This window comes from Mustela lutreola, chromosome 11 (assembly GCF_030435805.1).
Source record: "Mustela lutreola isolate mMusLut2 chromosome 11, mMusLut2.pri, whole genome shotgun sequence".
Taxonomy (NCBI): Eukaryota; Metazoa; Chordata; class Mammalia; order Carnivora; family Mustelidae; genus Mustela; species Mustela lutreola.
In genome coordinates this window covers 46,791,868-46,812,977 of record NC_081300.1, presented here as the reverse complement: position 1 = coordinate 46,812,977, position 21,110 = coordinate 46,791,868, and the positions used below count along the sequence as shown (strand labels likewise).

The following is a 21,110-nucleotide window of genomic DNA, read 5'->3' as shown; positions in this document are numbered from 1 at the left end:
TAAATTAGAGAAACACTGCCCTATGTTACCTTTTGTTAAGTGTTTTGTAAAGCTGAGAGAGGAGACCAACACAAACAGAATTCTATAACAAGGCTGTGTTCATAGAGTGTATTATCCTGGGGCCACTGAGGAAATGCTTCTAACTGGCTTTCTAAAGTAGGATATTCCTGAACTGAGTTCCCCCCCCACAAGATATTATTTATTCATTTGAGAGAGCACAAACGGGGAAAGGAAGAAGCAGACACCCTGCTGAGCTGGGAACTCAAGGTGGGGCTGGATCCCAGGAACTGGAAATGATGACCCGAGTTGAAGGCAGATGCTTAACCATCTGAGCCATGAGCCACCCAGGCTCCCTGCCAGCTGAGATTTAAAGAAGGATGTAGTCAGGTAATAATGGACTAAATGAGATTGGAATCATGCAGAGGCCCCACCAAGAACCTTGAGCTCTTCTGTAAAGTAAGGGTGGGGAGCAGGGAGCAATGGAAAACAAAGTAGATTTGCATTTTGCCTTTAGATCCTTAGTGACAGGATGGGAAGACAAGAAGATTGGAAAACCAGATGAAATCATTAGTTCTAGAAATCAAAGCAGCAAATGGTGGTTTGAAAGTTTTTGGTTAAATGTTTTCACTGTAAAATTTTGCATTTCAGAGGGACTTGGACAAAGCAGTTATTGAAGAACTGTGGAAAGAGTAAGGGCTTGACGTGAGTCTCAGATATTCTGCACAGTACCTAACACCTGTGTGTCCAGGATGGCCTGTCAAGGTCCGGCTACATAAGCATAAATGTCTCTTAATTCCTGAAGACACCACAAATGGGGTTTGTACTGAGGGGGTTTTAGTAGGTCATTTTCTGTCTTTGTTGGTTAAATATATTGTGAACCATCAGAAATCATGGAAGCTTCATTTCACTTTTTTCTACCAAAGTGGGGCTGGAGGGTAGTGATGGACCAAAAGAATGTACCATCTGCAGACCTGTCCTCACACTCAAAATCTAAAATTAACTTTTCTCCTTTTAAAATATAATCTTCATGAGAAGAGGGAGCCTGCCACATAAGGGGCATTCAGTAATAATTATATGGATGAATTAATATCCGTAGGAAGTGCTCCGTGCAGCATAGGTATAGACCAGAGCCTCAGCATGACCTTTTTTATTTTAAAGAGCTCTGGAAGCCTTAACTGTTTGAGTTAAAAAAAAAAAAAAAAGGTTTTATCAGATGGATGCCCTGAAGATATTATTTCATGGTAGATTTCCAGCGGTTCTTGTTTTTTAAATATATGAAAATGGATTACAATGAAGCCTTGGTCTTCATGGTTATGATGGAGGTTAAGGCTCGGTACAAACCTGTGAGCCAGAATGGTGAGAGAACAGGTTTTTGGAAGGACGCAGCCTTCCCTGTCCCGCTGGTGGTTGTGGGAGGATGCGTTGTGCCCCCGGTATTGCAAAACTGTAATTAAGGGAAACTGGAATCTTAAGGGTTAATACCAAGGTCTCTCCACAGGGGATGGTCTCAAGAGGGAAAGTACTGTGCTGCGGGAAATTGTTCGTTCTCTTTATAGTAGTGTTTGTTCTGTATAACGTGACTAAAATTAGTCTTCGGAAAGGTGACTGAGAGTTAACGGGTGAGGTGGGGGAGTGATGTGAAGAGGCGCGGTGGTGACGGCGAGAACTGCCATAAATCTATTTCTCTTTCCTAATACAACAGCTCTTTTTTTATATTGTGCGACCAAAAGCGAAGAGGCCGTCGCCCTAGCCGTTTGAAAACGCCCGTTTCCCTACGCCCGTTCCTATTCTGTCAGAAAACGCGAGGCGACTCTCCGGCTAGGCTCTCAGAGTTCCAACCTTTGTTCCCTTCGGCGTCCCCATTGGCTGGGAGCACTCAGGCTCCGCCTCCTTCCCTGGGAGCTGGAGCCCTGGGAGGGAGGGAGGGGCTTTGTGATGCACGGCCTGACGTCAGCAGGGATATAAAAGCTCCGCAGGGAGCTCGGGGTCCTACAGGAGCCGCCGGCAAGGGGGCAACGAGGAAGCTCTTTAGAGCACAGCCGGAAAGGAGAAGGTGGGGCGAATCTGGAGAAAAGGCCCCCCCACCGTGTGGCCAGGAGGCAGTTAGGCTCTCGGGGCGCCTGCGCAGTGGGCTCGGTGGACAGTTCTTCCAGTGTGGGGGAAGGCGGAGGGCCTCCGGAAGGGGAGCCGGGTGGGGAAGGGCAGCCCAACCGGCGAGTGTGGCGGAGGTGCCGGATCTGGGCGGAGAGTCTGCCACCTGCACCTCCAAAGCTAGAGGACGCGGAACCGGACCCGCTCTCCATTTCGGTGCCCTTGTCACCAAACAAATCCAACGGCAAACCGAGCCCAGACCCTGGCGTAGGTCCTGAGCGAATGAGTGATGTGTCCTGTTGAACGTTTCCAGTGGCCCCGAAGCCCCCACTCCCTCGTCCTCTGCCTCCTGCTCAGGCGTTAGCGCTGGGGGGATGGGTAAACTGGGAGCTCATGGTTCAGCATGGGGGTCGGGGTCCTAAAACTGGTATTTGACAAACATTTTTTTAAAGGAGAGTTGTGGGAACAGTTAGGCGGTCACTGTTCAGCGTTCTTCAGTGTAGGTGTGTGTGAGTACCCGTTGATGTAAGCTTGCTTCCTTTCCCAGTCAGTATTTCTCAACTTGCTCAGGAAGGTTTTTTGCATGGGACTGTGTTGTAGGATGCTCGGCGGCATCCCAGGTTCCAGAGTCTGGTGTGGGTGGGGGCGCGGCTAGCACCTGCGCTGAGAACCAGTAGGATCACTGTACGGCCATTCTCCATGGTTGGTGACATCAGCTGCTCACTGCCTGCAGGAAGGGTGTTTTGGTAGCTCAACCACGGCTGTTAGTAAGCCACGTTTCCAAACACGACTTACCTACCCTCACTGGAGTGCCAAGAGTGTACTTGAAAAAATCATACACGTACACACAAATAGAATATAAGTATATACATGGATCATACATAAAATTACTGCCTATGTCCCTTGACGTTTAGCATGTGGGCTTGCCAAAGCTGCGCCAGTAGTTTTTTTAAAAGATGGTTTAATTTCGTAAAGGTCCCGTTGACTTACTCTAAGAGTAGGTTTTCATTAAAGGATTCAGTACACTTAATGATATCCTCAAAGGGTTTGCTTTGGCCAATAGAGATTCATTTTCTCCCCTGACCTTTGGGAAGACAAAATGCGCTTTTAAATATTCAGCATTTTGCTATGACACATTACTTTTTATTAGAGGTTGGCTCCTTGTATAATTGCTGTAACTGTGCAGCTTAGCCCCATGAAACAAATTACTCTTTATTGTAGGGATGTTGTTGACATGATTCATTATCTCACAGTATTCTCCCCTTTATAAGGACCCATAGGAGAAATTTCTCCTGGGTCTCAGTGTTCACAGTACCTGTGATTCACCCAGGCAGCTGATTTGGTTTTTTTATCTCAGGAAAGACCGATCATTTAACCAACTGTTTCCTATTTTGTAATGTCTGTTGGGTAGTTCAAGGGCCGATCTGACACTCCCATCTCTATGAAAGTGTAGGGCCTATGGCTTGTCTTGGGATATAACCTTACCTGTAGCTTCATCATATCTTTTCTACCATAATTTGCCCTTACCACTGAACTCATTTCCTTAAATAATTTTGTTCTTTTATAAACCTTAAATCATTTTCTACAATGAAACAATACACACACGCACACACTGACACACAGATTAGAATGGCAACCTCTGCAACTCCTGAGCATTGTAGGTTAGACTATGCAATACCCTTGGTACCACTTAAAATCCAGAAAGGGTGGAGGAGGGGGAATGAGGGGAAAACAAGGGCAGAGGTTAAGGGAGGATATGAGAAAGAGAGGCATATGGCGGTGGGTGGCATGATACCACAAGTAACTTATTCCTATTCTGATTAGTGTTAAGGCAAAATTAAATTTAAAGCTAAAAACTGTATATTGAAAGCTAATTGATGTGTCCAGGGGTAGATTTAGAAAAAGGAGGCAAAAGAGATTTTCTTGTAGAAAAACCCTATTCTACAGTTGTATTTGATGAAGGCACAAAAAAGCCAGTGCCCCTATGTAGTTTTGAAGGATCTTGTGTATACACAGACATATGACCTTAATTTATCTTTCTGGAAATTCTGTACAAAATATTTACTGAATTTTACAAGAACAAGTTTTGTTTGGTTGCTTGATTTTTCCTTCTTTGTTTTTAGTATGATCCTAGAGTTCTTGGCAGGGCTTTTCTCATGTGTTTCCTTAATAGTACCATATCACTCATCTGCACATAATCTACTGGGTGTGTGTGTGTGTGTGTGTGTGTGTGTGTGTGTAATTAGCTCATTTTTGTTAGAATAAATGCTTAGAGGTTAAACTCAAGCTAACAATTTCAATAGGAGATAGGTTTATTCATAGAAACTACAGTTATCTCATGAATATTTCAGTAAAAAAATATATACTATAAGACTTTGTTTTTCTTCATTATAGTTGAGATTACAGACATCCTGCCAAAATGATTTCTTCAAAGCCCAGACTTGTCGTACCTTATGGCCTCAAGACTCTGCTTGAAGGAGTTAGCAGAGCCGTTCTCAAAACCAATCCACCAAACATCACCCAGTTCGCAGCAGTTTATTTTAAAGAACTTATTGTGTTTAGAGAAGGTTTGTTATTCCTTTAGATTATATACGTGTTGCTTTGAAAAGGAAGGCATTTTAAATTGGGCATTTTATGTATCTAATTTCCTGTATTTATTCCTTCAGGGAATACTTCTCTGGATATAAAAGATCTTGTTAAACAATTTCATCAGATTAAAGGTAAGTAACACAAGTGTTAACAGTTGACTAATCCTAGTTATAAATTATTGCATCATTACCACCATATGTTTAAGAATGGTGCCTATAAATATTTTTTGTTTAATCACTTTGTTTTGAAAAATAAACCATCCATGTGATTATTTAATTATTTGATCCATTTTTTAAAAATCTGGAGATAAGTCTGGAGGATTTTAAATCTTTAAAAGACAAAAATAGGAAAGACTCAACCTTCAAACCATTTGGTACAATGAGACCTCAAACAGTGTGGATAAGCTATGAGTGAAACCCTTTTCTTTTTCTTTTTTTTTTTTTTTTTTAAGATTTTTTTTTTTTTTTTAAATTTATTTGACAGAGATCACAAGCAGGCAGAGAGGCAGGCAGAGAGAGAGGAGGAAGCAGCCTCCCTGCTGAGCAGAGAGCCTGATGCAGGGGCTCAATCCCAGGACCCTGAGATCATGACCTGAGCTGAAGGCAGAGGCTTTAACCCACTGAGCCACCAGGGCGCCCCGAAACCCTTTTCAATGCCCCCATCCTAAAGGAAGTACACTGAACTTTGAAGAAAATTGGATGTTGTAATAATAAAGACTAAATGATAATGAGATATACTATATAGGAAAGTTGTATAAACATTCTTCTTGGAAGATTTTATTAAACAAAGAAACATCCTTTTTTCTTTTCCTCCTTGTGATAGGTTACCTGCAGTCCAGTTGGAGGGCAGGGGATTAATTAGGTGTTAATGACCACCTTTTCTGTTCTAAGAGTCTCTAGATAGTGAAGAGAAGTTTTTCCTAGAAAGTGTCTTCTCCAGCCATCTCTGTGGCTTAGGGCGATCCCTCTGCTTAGAAGAGAAGTTGTGTTTTAAGTGTGTATGTGTAAATGCCTATGTAAACATGACAGCATGAAATTGCATTGACAGAAGAGCAACGAAAAAAAAAAAGGCGGGGTGCCTGGGTGGCTCAGTGGGTTAAAGCCTCTGCCTTCGGCTCAGGTCCTGGGATCGAGCCCCTCGAGCCCCACATTGGGCTCAGCAAGGAGCCTGCTTCCTCCTCTCTCTCTGCCTACTTGTGATCTCCGTCTGTCATGTAAATAAATAAAATCTTAAAAAAAAAAAAAAAGAAAAGAAAAGAAAGAAAAGAAAAGGAAATTTAAAAAAGGCAAAGTTGACATGGTGGGAGAATCAAAGCAAAGGGGATACATCGGTCATCCCAAGGACAGGCACACACATCTAAAAGAATGGTAAGAAGCGCTTTTGGCAGAATTTTGTGGGGAAAACAGACTTGTGGTCAGTGAGGGAAATAAGGAAATAGTTTTTGCTGCATTTGCTAGCCAATATTTTGGAATGACTGTAAAGAAAAGGTAGGATCAGGTGAGGCTGAGCTACTTTTATACTCTGCCAGTTTGGTGATGCCAATACATAACCTAGTCAAGCTAGGGAGAAGTCAGGAGTAGAACCTAGGAAAATGTAAAAAACGAGGATTTGGATCTGCAGTGAAAGATATACTCCCAACAGAACAAGACTAAAACCAGCAAAGAATCAGCATTTGTGAAGGGGCAGGAGAGTGAAGCGCTGTGGTTCTGGAATATTTACTCTCGAGTCTGACCGCTTCCCTGCAGGGTCCTGATGGCATCTCAGTTTACCATGGGATGCAGGTCTGGGCTTTACTTGCCACCAGCAGGATTCAGACAAGTGCTAGAACACGGACCATTCTCCCCTTCCCTATCAGGCTGGTTTCTCGAGAAGTCAAGGTAATGGCAGGCTTGTACTCATGCCCTCTACACCAGGAGCTATGTTTGAGAGCCTTAGGAGTAAGCAGGCTTCCTATGTTTGAGAAGGATGGTAAAGTTGGTGAATCTTTATGAGGGGAGGTAATTAACTGGTAGCTTTTGAGACAGATTTGTTTACTGAGAAACTTACGCACCATTCAGTTTAGCAAGTGGACTAAACTAATGTGGATTAGTGTAATTAACAGACTGGGCTGATGGGATAGCTATACTTCCCGTAGAGGTAAGAAGAGGGAAGTAAATGCTTTTCTCCTCCAGTAACTACAGACACCAAGGCAATTTACATAACATGCAAATAATCCTAAAAGTGAGTTCACTGTTTGGCTGTAGAGACAGATTGCTCTTGGGTAGTAGAATAAAATGAACATTGTGTGTTCTAGTTTACCAGGGAGATGAGAAGGTAACATGAAGGTATGACTAGAAAACATATAGCTCTTTGTTACTATCTAAAACCAGTTTGGCTCATTTATCTGACTTTTATTGTCCTATCAACTGATTTCATATTGGCAAAGCATCCATTAACTTAGGTTGTAACATAGATCCTGCACGATTCCATCTGCATCCAGGAAAGCATCACTCGGGGCTAAAGAGGGACTATCTATGGATATACATCTTAAGGTTTCCATTTGGTAGGGCATTTCCTCCCGAGTGACATCCTCCTATCTTCCAAATGGTTTAATTCCTCAACTGCTATTCCTGTGGGAGTGCCAAGCAAATTTGCTGCATGGTGGTTTAGTTCTCTACAAGGAAAATGTGAATAGAACAAGTGGCATCTTTTCCTTTTTTTTTTTTTTTTTTTTGTTTAAGATTTTATTTATTCATTTGGCAGACAAGAGATCACAAGCAGGCAGAGAGGCAGGCAGAGAGAGAGGAAGGAAGCAGGCTCCCTGCTGAGCAGAGAGCCCAGAGCAGGGCTCAATCCCAGGACCCTGAGATCATGACCTGAGCCGAAGGCAGAGGCTTTAATCCACTGAGCCACCCACGCGCCCCACATCTTTTCCTTTAAATACACTTCCCTTATGTGGATCCCGGTGCCAGGTATGGATGGTGGTGCCTGTAAGATCCTACATGCTCTGCTGGTCCTAGGGATTGTGGCTCTCCTAGGCTTTCCATGATTTGTAATATGAGAACAGGGACCATTCTTTGAGGACTATGTCAGTTGACCCTCATTCTGGTCTTTCAGTCTCTTCAGCATGAGAGCATCAGGTATTAGCATTTGGTAAGGTGGGGCAGAGTCTCACATTCATCCCTGGTGCATTTGTCCCCATTTAACTCCCAGGTATTAGACATGAGCATGAAAGACATTTGTTTTATATCCACAGTACATCCCTGCACATATCATTTGTTTTATTTGAACACTTCATCCTGGATTTTTCTCGGAAGGAAGCCCATATTTGGCAGGCTTCTTTATAGGACCAGTAGTGTTTACCCGTCTCCCCTGCGCCTTTAAAAACTCATGTAAACTCAGGTAATGGAAGAGGGAGGAGGAAAAGAACCAGACATGAGAGCAAACTTTTCTTACTTCTCTTTTCTTTCATCGCTTCCACCATTTTCCAGAGCCTAGGACCTTTAGGATGGTCCCTGGCTCTGTCCGGGATCCCTTGTGGCATATGCCTATTTCCAAAGCAGTTCATGCTGCAGAACACTTCTGTGGATCCTCTTGTTTTTCTGCAGTTGGATGAAACAGATCTCACTACCATGTGAATCAGTGAAAGTGCCCCTGTTTTTTCAGCCTTCTCAGGAGAGTTTCTTCATTAAATAGTACTGAATCATTAACTGAGGGGATTTTTTTAAAAAATATTTTATTTATTTATTTGACAGACAAAGATCACAAGTAGGCAGAGAGAGGAGGAAGCAGATTCCCTGCTGGGCAGAAAGCCCAATGTGGGGCTCAATCCCAGGACCCTGGGATCATGACCTGAGCCACCCAGGTGCCCCTAATGGAGGGAATTTTAGAAACTCAGGTGATCTTTTAAGGCAAAAGAATTTTAAGTTCTACCACTTACTACATCACAGGTAGGAAAAGAACGGAAAGAGGAATGGAATTAGCAAGTACAGGCATACCTTGGAGATACTGTGGGTTCAGGTCCAGATCACCAGAAAGCGAATCACCATAAAGCGAATATTGCACTAACGCCAGTTAAATGAACTCTTTTGGTTTTCCAGTGCCTATAGAAGTTATGTTTATACTATAATCAAGTGTGCAATAACATGTCTAAAAAAGAAACCAGTGTACATATCTTAATTAAAAAAATACTTTATTGCTAAAAAATGCTAACTACCATCTGAGCTTCCAGAGAGATGCCTTGATGTTGGCGGCTGCTGACTGATCAGGGTGGTGGTTTCTGAAGGTTGGGGTGTCTGTGGCAGTTTCTTAAAATAAGTCTTGAGTGAAGTTTGCTGCACTGAATGATGCTTCCTTTCATGAATGATTTCTCTGTGGCATGTGATACTGTTTGATAGCATTTATGCCTAAAACTTTTCTCAAAATTAGAGTCAATCTCAACCCTGCTGCTGCTTGATCAACTAAGTTTATAGAATACTGTATATCTGTTGTTGTCATTTCAACAATCGTCACAGCATCTTCACTGGGATTGTAGATTCCATCTCAGGAAAGGACTTTCCTTGCTTATCCATTAGAAGCAACTCCTCATCCATTTAAGTTTGATCTTGAACTTGCAGCCATGCAGCGATATCTTCAGTGACTTCCTCTACGGAAGTCTGGAACCCCTCCAAGTCACCCAGGGGGGTTGAAGTCAACTTCTTCCAGACTCCTCATAATGTGATATTTTGACCTCATCCTATGAATCATAGATGTTTTTAATGGCATCTAGAATGGTGAATCCTTTACAGAAGGTTTTAATCTGACTTCACCCAGATCCATCCAAGGAATCCTTATCTTTTACAATGATAGCCTTATGAAAGGCATTTCTTAAATAATGAGACTTGAAAGTTGAAATGACTTCTTGGTTCATGGACTGCAGAGCTGATGTATTAGCAGGCATGAAAAACACATTCGTTGTACATCTCCATCAGAGCTCTCGGGTCACCAGGTGCGTTGTCAGTGAGCTGTACTATTTTGAAAGGAATCTTTTATTCTGAAAAACAAGTCTCAACAGTGGGCTTAAACTCTTCAGTAAACCATGGTATAAACAGACATGATGTCATCTAGGCTTTATTGTTCATTTCTAGAGCACAGGCAGAGCAGATTTAGCATAATTCTTCAGGGCCCTAGGATTGGGCCCTAGCTTTGGCTTCAACTTGAAGTCCCCAACTGCAGTAACCTAACAAGACAGTCAGCCTGTGCTTTGAAGCTTTGAAGCCAGGCATTGCCTTTTCCTGTCTAGCCACCAAAGTCCTAGATATCATCTTTTACTGTCAGAATGTTTCATCTACATTGAAAATCTATTGTTTAGTGTAGTCACCTTTGTTGATGATCTTAGAGCTTCTGGGTCACTTGCTGCAGCTTCTCCATCCGCACTTGCTGCTTCACCTTGCATTGTTATGTCACAGAGGTGGTTTCTTGCCTTAAACCTCACCATCCACCATCCACCAGCTTCAGACTTCTCTCCTGCTTCCTCACCTCTCTCAGCCTTCCCAGAACTGAAGAGAGTCCAGACCTGGCTCTGGACTAGGCTTTGGCTTAAGGGAACGTTGTGGCTGGTTTGGCCTATCCAGACTACTCAGACCTTCTCCATCTCAGTAGTAAGGCTGTTTTGCTTATCATTTGTGTGTTCACTTTCAGTTTTCCTTTAAGAACTTTTCCTTTGCATTCACAACTTCTCTAACTGGTTGGCATAAGAGGCCTTGCTTTTGGCCTGTCTCAATTTTCAAATGCCTTCCTCACTAAGCTTAATCATTTCTAGCTTTTGATTTAATATGCGAGACATGTGGCTCTCTCTTACTTTCACTTGAACACTTAGAGGCCATTATAGGGTTATTCTTTGGCCTAATTTCAATATTGTTGTTTCTGGGAATTAGGGAGGTTCCAGGGGAGGGAGAAAGATGGAGGAACAGCCAGTCATCCTAGATTGACATAGGGCTGCCACAAAGTTTCAATCCGTAGCAGGGGAAAAAGGTGTATTTGTGAAGTAAAATGAAGTGAGATATTTTGTCCTAGGTCCTTAAATATATTTTGTCAATCAAGGCAACTTTATAAGGTAACATCATTACAATTTTACGTAGAAATCTGATGCTTGGGCATGATTAAAAAAACTTGTAAGCTTCTAAAAATTAATTGCTAGGTTAGGATCGAAACCTAGATCTTCCTAGCAGCATAACTCATACTCTTTCCATAGTAAATAATATTCTCTGATCCCTCTGGAAAAACTTTAAATTCTTGAACTGAAAGTGGAGAGGGACTTCAGCTCCCTTTCCCCATAGTATCTCCTCTTCCACTTCCTCTGTGGTCACTTTCTTGTGTAGAGCCTGAGGCCAGATTGTGCTAGTTCTCACTTTTTCACCACTCTGTGAGAAGAGGGCAGTGGTTTCCCCATGTGGAGAGGCAGATGAAATCTCAACACCATCACCTTCCATCCCCTTCAGCTTTACTGAGTCTAGTTTTTAGTACCAGCCCTCTCCTGCTCCCAACAAAGGCAGGAAATAGCTAACTCTTTGGAAGAATCAAGAAAGCCTAGCGCAACTGAGTTAACCTGTTAATTTTTTTTTTTTTAAGATTTTGTTTCTTTGAGAGACACAGATAGTGACAGAGATAGTGAGAGAAAGCACAAGGGGGGAGAGGGAGCCTGATGTGGGGCTCTATCTCAGGGCCCTGGGAACATGACCCAGGCTGAAGGCAGACACTTAACCCACTGAGCCACCCAGGCGCCCCAACCCATTAACTTTTCTTACTGATCCTGGACATTCTTGGTTTGGCCATAAAATAGTAATTATAATCACGCACTGCTGCTGATCATTGGGCCCAATTTCAATTTCTATGCAGCACCATAGCAGCTATGCATACCATTAAATGTCTTATTTATTCATATTAAATATTCATAATGTTTTTAGTTTAATTCTTATGCCAAATTCTATTTTCATACATTATTTTCACAGTTGGTTACACATAATTGTGGCCATTCTCTCTTATTAAATAAATGAGAAATGTATCAATTTCAGAACAATCTATACTAAATTTTGTGAAGCTCTGGTGCTACTCTGCACTTTCCTGGGCATTTTTTTTTATGTAAGGCTATACCGATTCCCTAAGCGGGGATGTACTGTGCCAGAATGGTCCTTTGTATTTCTTGAAGTCTCATATTTGCCTAGACAGGGTGGTGATTTGTACACAGGTAAGAATTTCATTAAGTTTAAAAAACGTTCAAATAATTATCTGGTTGTGATACTGGGAGGGGGACTGGGGTGTTTTATGCTTTTCCATTGTGGTAAGATTAATCAATTGGGGAATAGTCCATACTAAAGAAGAACAATAAATCATGGACCCAGTCGATGGTATTGTCAAGAGTTGGGGTCAGATTGGCAGCCTAGGACAGAAATACAGGATTAGGAGTAAGAGAGGAAGCAGATATAGCAGACCAGGAAAATGAGGACAAGGGGGTCAGGGACACTAGGACACAAGAGTCAGTACGGGCAGGAAGAACATCTTGGACCTGAGCAGCTAACTGTAGCTCTCTGCTGTCCAGGAACATTGACAGTGCCCTGTTGTTCACAAAATCCAAACCCTTCAGTGTCACAGGGATAATTCTGAAAAACATTAAGCTAGTGTACATTGATTTCAGATAGCCTCCCATTATTCTTCGCTCCGTTCATCTCTACCCATTGATGTGTTCATTTGCTTTAGGGGAAAATGCAAATACAGTTTGGAAGCCATTTTACTCAGTAGTGAGTTTCCAAAGTTCATAGTAAAAAACACTTTGGAGTTTTTCAGGAGCCTGTTTTCGTTGAGGGAAGATTTTCTTGGAATTTGCAGAGCTGACTTTTAAGAGCCCAAGATACCAGAATCAAGTCTTTATTTTATATATGCCATAGGATATAAGCTCCTTTCCAGCTGCGAAGGGTCGGGAAACAGGAAGTCCTTCCTGGCGTGGGACTGTGGTTCAGGGCGTGGGCAGTGGACATGAAGTGCTAGCTGAGACTGGAAGTTGTTGTAAGGAAGATGGGGGAGAATCTCTGACTGGACTTCTCTAAAATCCGAACGTAAGGCTTGTGCTTTGCTTTCCCGGGTGCCTCTCAGAGCAGCTGCATGGTGAGTGTGACACTGTGTCTAACATAACCCGTGCTCTGTTCAGCAGCCACACTGTAATCGTCATGCTCAGATGTTCAGTCTGTAATTACTGAAAGAATAAATTTGAAGCTGTAGATTAGAAATCATGGAGGGTCTGTCTCAGCTGGGCCAGAGGTAAGATGTCTGGTGTCCCAGGGCCCGCATGTGGCTGGTAGTTGTCCAGCTGTGTCCCAGTGGTCCCCGAGTGCTGACTAGCAGGGAATCGGGCTGGGACATAGTGAAGTTACTCGCCACGCCAGCAGAGAGCTGCAGCACGTAATGTTCACGCTGGGGCTAAATAAAAACTGGCAGCTGGGCCTCCGATGCTAAAGAGGAACAAATTAAATTAGGAAAGGGATCTCCCAGGAAATAACAAGCCACATTTCCCACAAAGTGGAAATCCTTCAGCGAATACAGCCAAGTCCGGGACTAACACGTGGGGCCCAAGCAGTAGGAGTGGTGGCTCTCCTCAAGGCCACCAAGAGTCAGCAAAGAGCAACATGGATCAGAACCAGCGCTTACTCCAGCATTTTGTTTCCTTCTTTAGAAGTGGCAGAACCTTTGCTAAGTACTAAGTACCCCTAAAAGGCTGACTTAATTAGCCAAAAGAGACTAAGTATTTTTAATGTTTTAGTATTTTTAACCTAGATCAGGTACATTTTACCATTTGGAAACAAGCATTTTAATGCAAATAGAGAAAGTAAAGTAATGCTTTCTGACATGTCTGTCATAGTGTGTAAATTTTGATCCCTTTCCAAGACCAGGTCGTGCAAAGAAAGCGCTCTGCGATCTGAACCCTCCTACCTTTGCCATCATCTCCCTCTCCATGCACTAGACAGCCTGTTACTGCCCGATTTTTGGTTTATGCTACTTCCTTCTCCAGGAGCTGCCGTGTACCTTTCAAATCCCACCTATCTGTAAAGTCCAGTTCATTATTTTATTTAACAAATCTGTAAATTCCTGCCCATTGCCAGACACTGAGCTAGGTGAAAGTCAGTGGAGGGAGAGAGATTTCAGCTTCAGCCATGACGGAGGGGCTGCTGGCACACTTAGCCTCCTATCCTCAACCATCATAAAAGCTGGAGCAATTCTATAAAACAAAGTCCAGTGCCTGGATCCCTGGGAGATGAGATTCACAGAAAGTGAGCCCCCTCATCACCCTAGCAGCATTTTCCAATTTCTTATACCAGGAAAGCGAAGCCAAGCACAGAGTGGAAGTGCGTCTGGGAAGAGAAAATGGAGCAGCAGAGTTTGGGGCTACTAATATGGCTGGGATTTGGGCAACAAAGTATCAGAGACGGGGTGTTTGCAGGGAAGGATCCCCCAAGTCTGCAAATCCACTTCCTTTGGGTTGCTGGCCAACTCTTGAGCTGCCTGTGTGTGGAGGATGGCTTGAGGCTTAGCAGGGAAAAGCTGGCAGGAGAATAGATGCTGAGGGGATATCAGAAGTGGGGTGCTGCCGGGGGCGGTGGGCTTGGGCCCAGCCGATATGAAGAGGCTTATGAGGCCCTGATATGCAATGAGAGCCCAAGAAGGTCACAGCCGAGGAATACAGACACAGACTGTGCAAGGAGTAAGAACAAAGCTGAAACACACCCACTTTCTGCCATTCCTGCCGATTTCATTATGAGGGAAATGCTTCCCCAAGTGAAAACCCTTAGTAGAACAAGCAGCTGTGAAAGCGTGCGATAAGGAAGGGGTGTGGGGGACAGGAAGGTGCTGAGCAGAGGAAAGGGTTCCCCTAACCTAGGAGCTCTTCTAGGTCATTAGCTGTCTCGACCTCCCAAGCCAGGGGAATGCCCTCATGCCTGAGGAGTCGCTGCAGCCACTGATGGATCCAGAGTTCTCTTTCTGCCTCTCTGGGTCAGTTCGACTTTAGCTGCTGCGTTATCACACCTTACCAGCAAGTGCTACCATTTTTAGGTTAGACTAGATGATGTTTCCTAATGTCAAAATATTTTATAGGCCCCATTGTCCCATTCACTATTAAATTCTATATAATACCAGTTTTCTTACATTGAGGACTGCCTTTATTGACATGACAGTATTTGTTTCATTTAGAACCCATTATGTCAGCTGAAGATTAGATCACTTACTGGTCAGGTGGGACCCCCTACCCTCACCCCCTACACCCCCCAGAACACTTGGGTTTTGTGTAGGAGTTTGGATCATGAGCTTTACCCATGGAGGTTTCTAGCTTCCTTAGTTCTAGGCAGTTGCGATGACCAGCTGAAGGTGGTACTTGCTTCCTCGTTTTGTCACTGTGCTACACAGAGTTATTGATTTTGGAGACGAACTGAGGTGTCTTCTGAGCGGGTAAGGACAGGGAAGTTTACGCACCCATTCTAAATGACAGATGCTGGGAAACTGAGTAAAACTCCTCCGTGCTTGTGTGTGTATTGACAACCGAGTGTTCAACCTGTTACTGCTTTAAAATCGGGGTGGGGAGGGACATCTGCTTATTAACCCATGTGGCTTTTTTAGTAGAGAAGTGGTCAGAAGGAACGACACAAGAGAAGAAAGCAGAATGTATGAAAGAAAAGGAAGAAACATCTATAGTTTCCCAAGAACCTACACGGATGGAGAAATCCACGGACACAGAAGAGGACAATATCACTGGACCACTGTTTATGAACAAAACCACTCAGTTCCCATCAGTTCACTCGGAGGTGCCCCAGGAGCCCGAGGAGACACCTGAAGCAGCTCGTGGTTCCACTTCGAAACTGTCTACCCCTAAGATGACGACCCCACCGTCATCACCACCTCCAGCAGCTGTGTCACCAGAGTTTGCTTACATCCCAGCAGACCCAGCTCAGTTTGCTGCTCAGATGTTAGGTAAAGTTGCATCTGTTCATTCTGATCAGTCTGACGTGTTAATGGTGGACGTGGCCACGAGTATGCCTGTGTTTTCCGACGAGGCGCTGAGCTCAGAGGCTGTCGAAGATACTGGGGCGGCCACTCCTGCTGCGTGTTCTGCAGAGGGGTCAGTCCTTCAGGTTCTGAGCCAAACAGCTGTCCGTGTAGATTTGGGTTCTAAACCTAAAGACGATGAAGCTGAACCAGCAGCGGCTTCCTCCTTCCCCTTGCAGGATGAACAAGAACCTCCTGCTTACGACCAAGCTCCCGAGGTCCCTTTGCAGGCCGATATTGAGGTCACCTCCTTCGTTCACATATCATCTATCTATAACAATGAGCCTGTGATTGAAGGAGTCGCTTACGTGGAGCAAATACCAGAAAACATAGTTATCCCTTTTACTGATCGCATTGCTTCTCTTAAAGAACATGAGCCACCACTTAGTCCCATACCTGTAGCCCTTGCCACGGGCATGTCTGAGAAAGCTGTGCGTTCTGTAAAACAGCTGGAGGAGGATAATTCCTCAGTCCATATGGAGGCAGAAGCAACAGTTCTGCTCCCTGACACCTCTTTGGAAGGTCAGCCTGCACAGCTCCTGGAGGCAGAGGGCTCCACCCAAGCAGTAGGCTCTGAAAAACCTCTGCGCGTTGCAATGGAGTTCACTGCCCTAGTCCCTGGCAACCCTGGGCAGGAGTCCTGGGGAAACTCTGCAGCCCAGGAGATGGAGGTCCAACTCGTGCTCTCCGGGGAAGCTGCCACAGCAGTGCTCTCGGCTGCGCAGGGAAGGGCAGCGGGTGGTGCCCCCCCTCCTCCTCCAGAAGGTCTTACTGAGCCAGACCCTGAACCACAGCGGGAAGCAGCACTTGAACAAGGTTTGACGGAGCCAGGTAAGAAAATCAGGTACTTACAACATTACCGATTATATTTTCAGGTGACCTCTGTATTGCAGGTAACCACGGACGTGGGCTCCCTCCAGGTTGGTCAAAAGGCTCGATTTTCAATAGGTTTTAAGATGGCAAAACTCCGTTAGGGCTTTGTTGTACTTGAGATTTTACTCTTATGAGATGAGTGATTTTAAAGTGACATCCCCCAGCCAGGCCTCCGAGTTGGGTCACCGAGCACTTTTGGACATGGCCCACGGAATGAAAAACCCGAGTCAGGCACAAAATCTGGGATCTGGATCTGCTGTTGCAGATGTCGGCCAGGGGCTGTTGGTCTGAAATTGCTCACTTGTGAGTGTAAACTCCAACCACACAACGCCGTCCAAGGTGTGGCCCGTGGCCCGTGAGAGACATGGTGGTGTGTCGCCCCTGCTTTCGCCCTGCAGTTGGGGGCCTCTGCAAGAGGGTGCGGGGAGCCTGCGGGACCCTGCCTCTCTGCCAGGGGGCTCCTGCAGCCACAGGGGCAGCTCCAGAGCTGGACGGACAGGACGGTTCAGCCACACTTCTGTCCCACGGGTGAGTGCAGAGGCGGCGGCAGCAGAAAGGCTGGCCATCCGCTTGAGCCGCTCAGAGGACTGGTCTACTCCCTTCAGCTCCCCCACCATGTGTGAAAATCCCCACCGCGAGCTGCGCTGCTGGCCATCACCTGGGCTTGCCTGTGACACAGACATGGCTTGATCTCTCCCTCCGTCTAACTATGGACTTGGGTCTGCCCTCTCCCGCCTCCACCCCTTGAGGGCTAGATGGAGCTGACTTCCCCGCTCCCTTTTGCAGAAGTCCTCTTCCACACTGACTCTTCCCAGAGCCGGAAAGGTCAAGTGTTACCAAAGCAGGTGTTTTGGGATCAAATTCTGTCTGGCAGTATGACGGGGATCTGCACCACTGAAAAGGTTGAGGGCAGCATTGGGAGCTAGCATGCAGGACAGGCACAACCCTTGCGGCGGGAGCAGCAGTGACACCCCAAGTCCGGCTCCCCAGTGCCTTGCCCTTTTTCTAAAGCACCACGTGGAGCCTGCAAATGGAAGGCTAGCTTGTACGTGTTTTCTAACTGGCTTGCAGAAGGATCCATTGACCGCATCTGAAGCCACTGAAAACTCACCAGCTTAATCATGTGCATAGTGTTCTGTTCTTTTCTGGGGAAGAAAAGCTGTACCAGGGATATGAGGCCCCGTGTTCAAACAGGGAACGCAATACAATTTGGGTCCGATGCCACCTCTCCCTCCGGAAGAAGTTTCACCTCCATCCCATCTTCTAGGACTTAGTTCTCCAAGACCGTACAGTCTTCATTAGGCCAGTTAAACTTGCCCTCATAGATGCTGTGGTATTAAGCAGATGGATGGCACTCCCAGACGTCTTTATTTCCCCTTAAAGAGCCCTTCTGGGACCAACACACCTTTTCCTGCCACCTAGCACCTATGATTTCTTTCTTTTTTTTTTTAAGATTTTATTTATCAGAGAGAGAAGGGGAGAGAGCAAGCACAGGCAGACAGAATGGCAGGCAGAGGCAGAGGGAGAAGCAGGCTCCCTGCCGAGCAAGGAGCCCGATGTGGGACTCGATCCCAGGACGCTGGGATCATGACCTGAGCTGAAGGCAGCCGCTTAACCAACTGAGCCACCCAGGCGTCCCGCACCTATGATTTCAAGCCTGGCCTAAAGGGGGTGCTCTCTGGGGTTCTGAGTCCTAGATTCTCTGATGTCCTGAGTGTGGTGACCAATTAATGTGAGATTATGGGGCCTGTCAAGGGCCAGAGATAAGTGATAATGTGACCAAAAGTGGAGGCCCCGTGTGGACTTCTTTAGTAAAGAAAAACTCACTATGCAGGTGCATTAACGCTTTGTCACTGGCTTCACATACACTTCAATCGATTCTTTTGGTAAAGCCCCAAGTGTGGACGCTCCACACCCTGCGTGCAGGCGCTGTGGTGGCCATGTCTCAAGCTGGTGGCTCTGAGACTGGCGGTTTCGGATGAGCTCGCAGCTTCAGCCACAACTCGAGTGCCCCTGCCACCTGCTAGCACGACCCTGTTCTCACTTTCCAGTGGTAGAGAGCCTCACGTCTTTCACATTACCAAACATGATTTAGCCCTCTCTATAGCATGCTTTATGGCACATGTTACTATGAGAGCTGTTTGTTTATATGTAAAGAAAATTTACAAAGACATTTCTGTGCATAGTGCCGGATACAGAGACCGACCTTTAATGCCTGCAAATTTTTTTTTTTTTTTTTAGCCATAGCAGCAAGCGAAGCAGGACAACCACCACCATACTCTAACATGTGGACCCTTTATTGTCTAACTGATATGAATCAGCAAAGTCGCCCATCACCGCCACCTGCACCTGGGCCTTTCCCCCAAGCAACCCTCTATTTATCCAATCCTAAGGATCCACAGTTTCTGCAGCAGCCACCGAAAGTTACTTCTCCAACTTACGTGATGATGGACGACAGTAAGAAGACCAGTGCCCCACCTTTTATTTTAGTAGGCTCGAATGTTCAGGAAGCTCAGGACTGGAAACCTCTTCCTGGACATGCTGTTGTTTCTCAGTCAGATGCCTTGAAGAGATACGCTGCAGTCCAAGTACCCATTGCTGTTCCTGCAGATCAGAAATTCCAGAAACATACCCCAAATCCCCAGAATGGTAGTCCTCCTCCAAGTGGACAAGATGTCCCCAGGCCACAAAGCCCAGTTTTTCTTTCTGTTGCATTCCCAGTAGAAGATGTAGCCAAAAAAGGTTCAGGATCTGGTGACAAACGTACTCCCTTTGGAAGTTACGGTATTGCTGGAGAAATAACCGTGACTACTGCCCATGTTCGCAGAGCAGAAACCTAAAACTGGTAGGTGACTCTTCCTACCAAAATATGTGGGCCTTAACATACTAGTACTTTCATTTGTTGACCTGGAGATAGAGGTATTTACAGAAATTGAATTGAGATATGCAAAGAGTTGGGGCATACTCAAATGTGATGTGGTTATTATCTCCCCTGGATTACTAAGAAATGCAGAGTAGGTGCGCTGCACCATGATGACTCACATAGAGGACTCAGGGCCCAAGACCTGAACCAATCCACTCAATCACCTTTGAATACCTGGTTCTTCAGTTAGCCCCATGGAAGATGCTAAAAAGGGATGGCTTTACAAGAAAAAAGATATTAGGTAGGAATTTTGTATAACTGCAGGTGAAGGGGTGGGTCGGGGCAGGGGCCAGATGCAAGCACTAGGGCCAACTGGAGAGAGGGGTGACAGGTCAGAGATGCGGTGGAGCACCTTGTCACTGTAGGAGGCTTGTTCCTTGGAGAGTGAAGATTTACAGACTGGGCAGGCTAGAAAATAGCTGAAGGACCTAAACAACTGACAAGAACTGGATCAGACCATTTACTCACAAATCATGTTTAAGTTCTTCATTCCACTAGTACCTTCTGTCCCATGCTTGTCCCACCTTCCCTGTGTGTGGGCAGAGCCTGGCCTAGACCTACCCCCTCAATGTGGGAACAGACAGAGAACTCATGATACCATGTGAAGCACAGTAAGGGCAACAATGACCCTCCTTTATTAGGGTGTACAGGCCCGGATGTCATCTGACCCCTGAGGCCCAAGAAGGAACCAGCCTTGCAGAGAGCCTAAAGACCAGGGCTAAGGCAGGAAAGAGCAGACTCAGACATACCAAGGAGGCCAAAATAAAACTGGTGGGGAGGAGCTAGGGATGGCACCTAAGAGGACCTCATGATTCAGGGCCCCGGATCCGAAGGACAGACACTGGGGTTGACAGCTCAACAGGAAGTCAGAAGAATGACAAACCTAGAAGGCAGGAGGAGGTCACTAGAGGAAGCAGGGAGACAAGATAATACAATGCAAGGTCAAAGCCATACACCAAAGAGTTGATACTTCACTGGGAATTTCATGCTGAATACCCCACAGGCAAAAGCTAGATTTCCTTCACAGGCAGGTCCAAGTACCACAGTGACAGTATTTCAGGAGATTACTCTGTTATCAAATCTTAGGTCTATGTGCCCTTCTCATTCACCCCCTTTGTAGACTTTCAGTGGAATAGTCAGAATGGCTGTTTTTAGCATGAAATGCTGGGCTATAGCAGTGCAAATTACAGACCGCTACATGATTAGATAAGACTTTAGGAAGGGGAGGGTAGACCTCACATTTCTGTCATGCCACTCATTTTACATGTTCCCTTTCGTGATTAAACAACTCACTGTTTACATTCCTAACAGATGCTGGATACGATGCCGTTTGAGCCAACGTTCAAGGTGGAGTCTGCCACCAAGCGTACTTTGTCAATAAACTTCCTGCAAGCATAAAACCCTGCGCTCTTATTTGTAATTTAGGACAATCGATTACAAAAGACCTTAAATCTTTTCAGACTTGTGGAGCCTTGAAAACAACTCCACTCTATTAGCAGAGCTACAGGGCTTTCTAGGCCGGTCTCCCCACCCTCCCCGCACCTTCCCGCCCCGGACGACCAGTACTACAGAGTGTGCAAGCTGCTGG

General features: G+C 45.3%; 1 protein-coding gene across 5 annotated transcripts; it reads left to right on the top strand.

Annotated features, from left to right (window-relative positions):
* Nucleotides 1–1,905: 1,905 nt before the first annotated feature.
* CABYR (calcium binding tyrosine phosphorylation regulated) lies at nt 1,906–21,028 on the top strand. Of its 5 annotated transcripts, none has more exons than XM_059140427.1 (6): nt 1,906–2,053; nt 4,486–4,658; nt 4,758–4,811; nt 15,304–16,557; nt 18,841–19,444; nt 20,834–21,028. In XM_059140427.1, exons 2-5 carry the CDS (start codon nt 4,511–4,513, stop codon nt 19,437–19,439), a joined length of 2,055 nt encoding a protein of 684 aa, XP_058996410.1. In that variant the 5' UTR covers nt 1,906–2,053; nt 4,486–4,510; the 3' UTR covers nt 19,440–19,444; nt 20,834–21,028. The 5 variants fall into 5 exon arrangements, with proteins under 5 accessions (XP_058996410.1, XP_058996411.1, XP_058996408.1 ...); XM_059140425.1 differs by having other exon boundaries at nt 1,912–2,053; nt 15,301–16,557; nt 20,834–21,012; XM_059140429.1 differs by having other exon boundaries at nt 1,923–2,053; nt 15,301–15,651; nt 20,834–20,940.
* The last annotated feature ends 82 nt before the right edge of the window (nt 21,029–21,110 follow it).